The sequence below is a fragment of the Helianthus annuus genome, chromosome 10 (assembly GCF_002127325.2).
Source record: "Helianthus annuus cultivar XRQ/B chromosome 10, HanXRQr2.0-SUNRISE, whole genome shotgun sequence".
In the NCBI taxonomy this organism is placed as follows: Eukaryota; Viridiplantae; Streptophyta; class Magnoliopsida; order Asterales; family Asteraceae; genus Helianthus; species Helianthus annuus.
In genome coordinates, this window is record NC_035442.2 from 42299078 (window position 1) to 42309155 (window position 10078).

General features: G+C 41.0%; 1 protein-coding gene across 1 annotated transcript; it reads right to left on the minus strand.

Moving 5' to 3' along the window:
* Positions 1–7031: 7031 nt before the first annotated feature.
* Positions 7032–8519, minus strand: LOC110885588 (lactosylceramide 4-alpha-galactosyltransferase). Its single transcript, XM_022133289.2, has one exon. The coding sequence runs from the start codon at positions 8461–8463 to the stop codon at positions 7201–7203; it is 1263 nt and encodes a 420-aa protein (XP_021988981.1). The 5' UTR covers positions 8464–8519; the 3' UTR covers positions 7032–7200.
* Positions 8520–10078: the final 1559 nt, after the last annotated feature.

The window sequence follows — 10078 nt, forward strand, 5'->3', positions numbered from 1 at the left end:
AGAAGAAGATGAAGATTCATACTTCATCACCAACAAAGAAGCTCAAAAAGACAAGATCAGGCAACTTTTAAAACTCCAAAAGAGTCAATACAACACATCATCATCATCATCAACAACGTGTTCGTCATCTTCATATTCATTATCTTCGACGGGGGCTGCAATACGTTCGTCGTTTTCATCGTTTGATCACAACCGAAGTAAAAAGCTCTTGAATTTGATGAAAAGAGGAAGCACATCGTTGAGAAGATTATTTGATATGGAGCATACAAGTTTAGGTAATCATTTTGACTTTTATAGCGGCTCACCGGAAACTAAGACAATCCCGTTATGGGGTAGTGATTCGGATGATGCGATCCATGATGACCCATGGTTGGGTATAATAAAATTTGATCGTGGGTTTGGGCAAGAACATGAAGAACACGAAGAACACGAAGAACATGAAGAGCAGAGAAAACAAAAACAAGAGAAAGAACACGAAGACTCGTTATTTAAAAAGCAAAAGTTGACCCGGAAGAAATCGTTTAGCAAATTACCAAGCTTCTATAAATTTAGATTTCGGTTTCGGTTTCGGTTAAGGCTGAAGTTGAGAACTAGGTTTTGTTTTCGAGTTTGGGGAGGAAAAAAGAAAAAAAAAATGAAAGTAGATGTAAAATAAAATAGAAATGTAAATAAAAGAAGAGGTGTAGCAACTTGTTTTTTCTTTTTTTTTTTCTTTTTTTTTTTTTTTTTGGTTTTTTTTTGCTTTGGTGAGGCGGAATGATAGATGAAAATGTTATCTTTTAATCATCGTTGTGTTTTGTACGTGATGATAGTGGTAAGGAATTTTGACCGCTAATATAATATATTAATGAGAATTTTTTTTAACGTCCAATGAATTCTTCAAATAAGTTATTGGCGAAATTCACCACATCAGGATATACTAATCTTTAAACTGGGGAAAACCCTTACCTAGGGCAGAAGCCCGTGAACACTCGCTCAAAGGCACGACAATGTGGTGAGGTAAAACACATTCAGTTCAAGGATCGAACTAGAGATTGCCGCCTACTTGTTTAGTCTTCCATCATCACCAGGTGCCGCTGAAAACTAATGGGGAGAAGCAGAAATTGAACTTGGGTCTCTTGAAAACCCAAATCTCTCCCTTACCACTCCACCACAAACTCATTAGCATTAATGAGAAAAACGACATGCTTAGTCATTTGATCAAATATTATATTTACGTGTTGGTTGCTACAAATCTCCTTTTAACATGCCATGTCAAATTTCAACCATATTATTGTATGAATGGTATCGTCAGATATGGAGGTGCATGATTTGTTGATTTGTTATCGTATTAGTGCTTTCTTAGTGGTTTACGATAATATGTCAATTTAGGCTTTTACTACATTTAAAAGACGTAAACTTGGTACTAAAGATAAATTTTATTTTCATTTGTCAGCCATATGAATGGATATTTGGATGGAGTACGAATAATCATATTAAACTATCAGGTGTTGGATCGATAAAGAGTGGGATCATGAAAAGGTTCACCTTTGCTGAGAAAACTCTCTGATGCAGCTAGTGGAGTATCAACCGGCTTTCAATCAAGTAAGCCTGCACGAGCCAAGATGTCATGAGCATATTTAGCTTGACTGAGGAAAAGACCATCTTCTGCATAGGTAACCTCAAGACCTAAGAAATAACCAAGAGCACCTAGATCCTTTACTAAAAATTCGTTGTGTAAACTCACAATAAACGATTGAATCAGAGTAGAATCACTGCCAGTAATAATAATATCGTCTACATAGACAAGGAGGTAGATGATGGCGTTCCCTCGGTTGAAGATAAACAAGGAGGTATCTGCTTTGCTACAAACAAACCCTTTGACAATCAAGAAATTACTGAGACGCTGAAACCAAGCATGGGGAGCTTGCTTTAGTCCATAGAGAGCATTTTGAAGTCGACAAACATGATGAGGAAATTTTTCGTCAACAAACCCCGTAGGTTGCTCCATGTAAACAGTTTCAGTAAGATCTCCATTTAGAAACGCATTCCGAACATCCAACTGTCGAAGCGACCATCCATAAATAGTAGCAACAGCAAGAACCACACGAACCGTAGAGGCCTTCACAACCGGACTGAAAGTGTGTGAAAAATCTAGGCCAGGAATTTGAGTGAATCCCTGAGCAACCAGACGAGCCTTGTACCTGTCAACAGAACCATCAGCTTTGTATTTCGTCCGAAAAACCCATTTTGATCCCACTATATTTGCGTTGGAGGGTCTTGGTACAAGAACCTAAGTATTATTTGATCGTAACGCCTGAAGTTCTTCCTCCATCGCTTTAACCCATTTAGTGTGCTTTGCAACCGACTTAAAACCATGAGGATCATGTGCTGCAATAAGAGCATGATGTAAAGGACCTGAAAACAAAGCAAAACCAGCAAAAAACTTAGGCTTGTAAATCCCATTTTTCGATCGAGTCCGCATTGGATGTGATCGCATCGGCCCAATAGTTGATCCAAAGGTAGTGTGGGAAGGTGGAGGAGGGCTTAAAGGTGGAGGTAAAGTGGTAGCGGGTTGGGATGAAGTGGGTTGGGTAGGAATAGAGGATTGGGCTGAGGGGTTGGGAGAGGGAGCTGAGTTTTTGGTAGTGTGGGCTGGGGTAGTGTAGGCCGGGTTTGTGTGGGCTGGGTTAGCGGAAGTGTGGGCTGGGGTAGTGTGGGCCGAAGGAACGAGCGGAGGAGCGGAAGTATGGGCCGAGGAATGGTCTGGAGAATTTGAAGATTGGGCAACGGAAGCGGCACACGAAGGACAATGAGACTGATTATAAGAGGCACTGGTAGGCTCGATAGGAGGTGAGGGGGATTCAGCAGGTATATCGGGAATAGGTGGCGGGTTGGGTATGGGAACAGATGGTAAGGTTTTGTCAAAATTTGAAAAAACCAAGGTAGCCATATCAACTGGACTAGTGTGAGCACTAAATGGAAAATTTGATTCATCAAACTGTGCATGACGTGTAACATAGACGCGGGGACTATGCGGATCCAAACATTTATAGCCTTTGTACTTTGCATCATAACCAATAAAGATACATTCGGCACTGCGGGGAGCTAACTTATGTTTCGCATAGTCTCGCAAATATGGAAAAACCCGACAACCGAATACACGAAGATTGGAATAAGTGGGTGAGATACCGTACAGAACTTCATAAGGAGATTTGAAATCAAGTACGACGGAGGGTGAACGGTTTATAATGAAGATGGCAGACGCAAAAGCATCAGTCCACAATGTGGCGGGTGCGTGGGAGTTAAAAAGCATAGCGAGACCGGTTTCAGTGATATGTCTATGTTTACGTTCAGCGCGCCCATTTTGTTCAGGGGTGTAAGGACAAGAACGACGATGATGAATTACTTGTTCGGTAAAAAATTTTTGGACGCGGTGGTCTGTAAACTCAGTACCCCCATCACTCTGAAAGACTTTAATTTTACATGACAACTGGTTTTGAACAAATGGAGCAAACACTAATAAGGCCTCATAAAATTCAGATTTATGCTTAAGTGGGTAAAACCATGTGAAACGAGAATAATCGTCAATAAATATAGCATAAAACCGATAACCATGCGAAGAAGTAACAGGTGCAGGACCCCACAAATCACAATGTATCAAATCAAGAGCATGCAAAGATCGTTTTTCATTCAAAACAAAAGGCAATCATTTGGATTTAGATAATTGACAAGAAGAACAAACTGTAGATTTTGGTAAAAGTGAAGTAACAAATAAAGAGCCAAGTCTATGCAATCTAGAAATAATATCAAATGACACGTGACCAAGGCGAGAGTGCCATTTGTCAAAAGAGGATTTAAGATGATGATCCGAGTAGGAAGCAATGAATGCACGATTTCCTTCTCGAAGGATGTAGAGGCCATTCTCACAGGTTCCCTTTAGGATCTCCTTTGATTTTCGATCCTGAATGTGAAAAAAAATTGTTAGAGAAAAGGACATCGACAGGAGAATCATGGGTAAGTTTACTAATAGGGAGTAAACGTTTGGTAAGATGCGGGACGACTAGAACACTTTTGAGGTGAATATTTTTTGTAAGAGAGGTGGTTCCAATATTCATCACCGGTAAGGTATGACCATTACCGAAACGAACAAAATCATGCATAGAGGAACGAAAAGGGGCATCAAGATCCTTAAGATAAGGAGTCATATGAGCCGACGCACTTGTATCGCCAGCCCAATCAGGATGGTCCTCATTAGTGACGTGGCACTGAGCATGAAAAGCATGAGCCAGATTTGCATCAGCAGACGATGCTTGCTTTGCAAAGCTAGCAAGATTCGGACAGGTGTTTGCATAATGACCGTCTGTCCTCCATAGTTGGCAATGAGGAGGGCGTCGAGTGCGACCATGACCTGCACCACGACCACGACCTCGACCACGGTTAGAGTAAGTTGAACTAGAATTAGAACGAGAGTTACCGGATCGTAGGGGTTGAGCCGTAAAGGCTACTAGCGGCGTCTGCTAACCATGAAGTGATTGTATAAAAATCTCTTGATTCTCGGTTTTTGCAAGCAACTCGCGGAAAGACGAGATGCCGACGGCATGATAAGTAGTGGAAAAATGCTCATGGGTCGGCCCTAAACCACAGAAGAACCAATGGCATTTATCGGTTTCATCAACCGGGTGACCGATAGCGGCGAGTTGGTCACAGAGAGCCTTGAACTTGCATCCAAATTCTGCGACAGTGGAGGAGCCTTTTTGTAAAAGGCGGAGGTTGTCTCTGAGGATATGCATACGATCGATGGAAGGGTGGCTATAGGCGGCTTCAAGGGAGAGCCAGATTTGGCGGCCTGTGTGAAGGCCGATAACCTTGGACATGGCTTCTTCGGACAAGGATGAATGAATAAGAAGACGCACAGCCTGGTCATTGGCTAACCAAGTGGCATAATCAGGATTGGGAGAGGTTTTGTCGTCCGCGGTGAGGGTTTTGACAGGGGGTTTTGTGGTGCCGTCAATATGGCCGAGAAGGGATTGAAGGGAGAGAACAAGTTTAACCTGTTGACTCCATGCAAGGTAATTTGAGGAAGTAAGCTTATGAGGGATAAAGTGAAGGAGAGGGTGTAGGGAAGTGGTAAGGGTGGTCGATGAGGAGGCCATGGAAGCGCAGGTTAGAAGGTAGGTGAAAAAGGAGAAGGGGATCGGCTGTAAAAAAAGGAGAGGCAGAGGAGGTGATGGTAGGACGAGCAGGAAGAAGGGAAGGAAAAAGGATCGTCAATTAGGCTGATGCCATATTAGGACTCAATCTCTCACATTTACATTGATTGAAGAAATAATATATAGTGTTAAAAGAGCCTATAAACTAGGAAACGAAATATACAATATTACATAATCTCATGACTGATTTAACGTTAGGCTATTACTAACCACGAAGTGCATGGACAAAGCATTTAAGAGGCCAGAGGCTCCCCCTTTTCGTTTTTTTGTTCAATAGTGTAAATTTATGCGTATTTCGTCCTAAAAAATCTCGCCCCCTGCTTTTCTTGAGTTCGGCCCTTATTGTTCAAGCTCCGCAATTGACAGAGTGGAAAACCACACCCCTATGGCATGGACAACGAGCTTGGTGGGTGGGCGTGAAGATTTCCACGTGAGTGGAAAGTAGAACATCACACCCCATGTATGGGGAACCCGTGTGGAAATGATGTAGTGCATATGTGGCTGATTCCATGGGGTGTGCAAAGTGGAACCACACCGCATAGTGTAAGAAGAAAAACACACATTAAAGGCTTGCGTGTCAACATTTGATTGTTTACCTCCATTGACGCTTAATTAGACTATATCTGACTTGTCGTTATGTGATTGTTATTTGGTTGCATTGTTGATGTTAAATTAGGCTAAAAACAACTTCTTTAGCTATTGAAACGTTATGTAATTGGTTCAATAAAATGAGTCAATGAAGCTTGACTAGACAAACAAAATGTTCATAGGCTCTCATCAAGCCATAATCCACGCCAGTGGCGCTTATTTAGCCATAATCGCCACAAATATTCAAAATCTTGATACATGTGGTGTATGTTAATTTGATGTAATTATTTGTAGCCATCAAAGTCAAAAAAGTTCAAAAAAAAAAGAGTCAATTGTTGTTTAAGTAGTCTGTTTAGTCAAAAGTCAATTAGGCTATGCTCGTGATTTTCACTAAAAGTATATGTTTAGAAAATGAGGTAGAACCCACACTATAAACCAGTTTGGAGTAATGTTTCAATAACAATGGTTCCATGGAACATCAAATGAAAATCAAAGGTTTTCAGGTACGTTGAAAGCTTACTCACGGCTGAATGTGTGAAATATTTAGAATTATTGGTGTCATAGAGTATAAGGAAGTTTTGCCATTAAAAAAAAATAATAATAATAACAAAAAAAATATTTGAACCTACATTACATGTTTAACCAGAACCCGTCAAAACTAGGCAATCAAGAACTAGTGGTCCACAAATACCTAACTGAACTAGTGGCATGTATGGTACTAGCTATGAAATATTGGTTTTGAGCGAATACAAACTAGTGATGAAAATCGATTTAACCTAGTAAAAAGATAACGCCAATTTAAGGTCAACAACCCGTTCGAGTTTCAAAACATAAATAATTGATGATAATAAAAAAAAGAGTTAAATGCCAATTTAGTCCTAGTGGTTTGGGCTATTTTGGCAGTTTAGTCCAAATGTTTGAAACATTGTCATTTTAGTCTAAATAGTTTCAAGTGTTATCATTTTAGTCCGCTGGCTTAACTCTGACATTTTTTCTGTTAGCTAGAAGGGGATTCGATCATTTTATACAGTCGAATTGCCCTTCTAATTAACAGAATTACGTATAAAATGACCGAAATGTCCGTCTAGTTATCAGAATAAAGGAATGGAGTTAACCCAGTGGACTAAAATAGCACGTTTGAAACTATTTGGACTAAAATGGCAAAATTTTAAACCTTTAAATTAAACTGACAAAATGACACAAACCACATAAACTAAAATGACATTTTAACTCTAAAAAAATTCACAACGATAACAAACTTTTGTTTTTTCTTTTCATTTCGTAATACAAGTACATATCTTGCAACACATCATAGATTTCTTCAATCATTATACAGAATTTTACAAGTATACTCTCTTTAACCTACAACAAAACTTATGAATCATGTTATTTACATCTCATGATTCTTTCAAAAAAAAAATCACTCCATCAAAAATTCAGTTTCAGAAAGTCTTTGACTTTTCTTAAAACTTTTACAAACTACACAATATTCAGAAACTAATCTTGCCATAATACTATCTTCTTCAATTCTCAACCTCCTACTCTGTTTATTCCAAAGATGAACTCCATAACTGGACTCTTTCAGTTGCACCACCTTGGCCTCAACCCACCTCATGTGACCCCGGTTAACCGGCCGCCTGAACAACCCGCCAATTCGAGTCCAGTCCACCGGATAAAACACTGCAGGAGGCAAAACACTGAAGTTTTTATCCATTTTCCCTGCTCCCCTTTCAACTACTCTTGAAACAAGATAAGGCCCATTGTATCCCCACCGGTTTCCATCAAAAGTCAACGCAAATTCTTCAATAAAATTGTATAACAAAGGATGGTTTTTATCAAATATCAAAACAGCATTGTTTAACCTTGTCCAGTTGCCCAATGTAGACACACTTTGAGCTCCAATCGAGTTGCGTAAACCGCTGAAATCTTTCATAGCAATGAAGTCGGTATCTATATACACACCACCATATTTGTAAAGAACAACGAGTCGAATCAAATTCGACAAGTTTTGTGCTAATGGGATCTCCCCCGGATCACGGTTACCATTCTTAATATGGTCAAACCATGCTTTCGCGGGGGTGTTATCAAACAAAAAGTTAAAGTCAGGTTCCAGGGCTAGGACCTGGAACCCAAGGTCAGTTACGGGTTTCAGGATTTGAAACCCGTAATCTGAGTCCATAGTGTTTGATAATATCATCAAACAGCTATCCGGGTTGGATTTAAAAAGAGCATCCACAGCAAGAAACTCTCTTTCTCCAAAGAATTTGAAAGTTGATGAAATCCATGTCATGAAGAATCTAAGTTTACAATCTTTGAAGAAATCTTGAGCCCGGGTTTCGAATTCTTGATTCGAGTTTAGTATATCGAATTCGGGTTTTGGAACATTCTTGGATTGTTGGATGATGAGTTCTTTGACGATCAAGACTGGGTTTTGGATGGTGGAAGTGGATTTTAATTGGTTTATGATGAATGTTTGGTTGTTGAAAAGATTTGAGGGGATTGGGATGGTGGTGTTTGGGTTGAAGTTGAATGATATGTTTGAAATGAAAGTGTTTCTGTTGAACATGTAGGTGAATATTATTGCTGTTAAACAGACGGTGGTGAAGATGTGGAATTTTGTATAACGGTGGCGGTTGCTCCGCCGTTGCTCCGCCGGTTTGGTGGAAGAAGGTTTTGTCTTCATTGATTCAATGAATTATGAGTTATTATTATTCTATAATAGAGTGCTAAAGTTTTATTTGTGTAGAATATAAAAAAGATGAAGAAATTGACTTTTTTATTTTTTTATTTTGAAGAAACAGTGATCTAATTAGAGAGATAATTAGATTGGTTTATGTTCCTTTCATGTTGGTTAATCTTCTTCAAGATATTTAAGCTCCGACTTGGTGATCTAACCTGCAAAACAGAACACCGTTACTCGTTAAGAGGGGAATGTGGGGTTTCCCTCTTAACCAGGCTCCGGCGTGAGAATAAGCGACTGCTTTGAGAGTGATTAAGTGTAAAGAGTAAGAGCCGAGAGAATAGAATGTTTAACCTGTGAAGTAAGGTCTCTATTTATAGCCGGAGAGGTGTGAGGGGTTATGGGCTGATGGGCCTTGGGCCAGAAGCGGACAACAAAACGGATATGCTCTTTGTCTCACTGGCGTCGACCGCTTAGTGGCTTCTAGATGCTCGTTGGTGCTGGCGCACCTTGATTGGAGCCACGTGTCATTGTTGTCGGCCTTGTTGTCCTTCTGTCATCAGCAGACGAGTGGAGATCGTGGGACAGTTGTCTCCGTCCTCTGATTGGTGCCATGTAGGCGTCCTTGTGTACTTCTCGTCAGGCGATCGTGGCGCACGATTGACCAGAGCCTGCTAGACGCTCATTGGCTCCTTTTACTGCCACTTGTACCTTGTGTACCACTGTAGGTAGCCGCGCGCTTCCCTACCGAGTGGCTCATTTCTTCCATTGTTTTATGTTAAGTGCTGATATCTGGGTTTGTTGTGTGCATTCCCTCGCGCGGGATAATCGTAGAGCGATGTAGGCCGCGCAAGGTTGTTGTTAACACCTTGTTGTGTTAAGGAGTATGGTCTCACGCGCAACCTGATCTGAGGTTTGCGCGACTTTTTGGGACCATACCCCTTCAAGTCCCCCAGTCCAGTGCTGCACCATGCGCAACGCAAGTGGTTGGAGCTTTGGACTTAATAAAAAATAAGAGAAGGGGAAATGGTTCTTTTGATCCTGACTTGTATGGCGGACGTTGAAAACTGTCGTTTTCAATGCGCAGGTACTAGGCAGGTGTCGAGTGATTTCTTGTTTGGCCTTTTAGGCGCGCGAGGTTATAGTAGTTTACGTATATCTGGCGCGACTCATGTGACTTCTGCATGAAGTTACTTGCACGTTTTATGGCGGGAAACTTCGAAATTTGAACTTCTGACAGGTTGGTGAGATAAGTCGCTGAGGGCGACGTGTGAGTTGACCCCTGGCACGGGTGTCATCATGCCGCCTGCGGCGGTTGCACTTCATGTCAGGAAAGTGAGGCCCACGCGCGCGTGGTAACCGTCACCCCTGGTTTTCCGCTTGACGTGGCAACCTCCTGTTGGTTAGCCTAGCGGCGAACGCGGCACGGTTACCCATCGCATTAAATGCGATGGGTATATATATCCGAAGAGAAGGTGAGAGATTCTCACTTCTCTTCGTTGCTTCTCCACTTTTCTCTCAAAACTCTTTGAATCTTCAAAGTGTTCTTCGTCTTCTTCAAGATTTCTTCAAATCTTCAAATTTTCTTCAAGCCTTTTTTCCAGATCCTTCTTCAAAG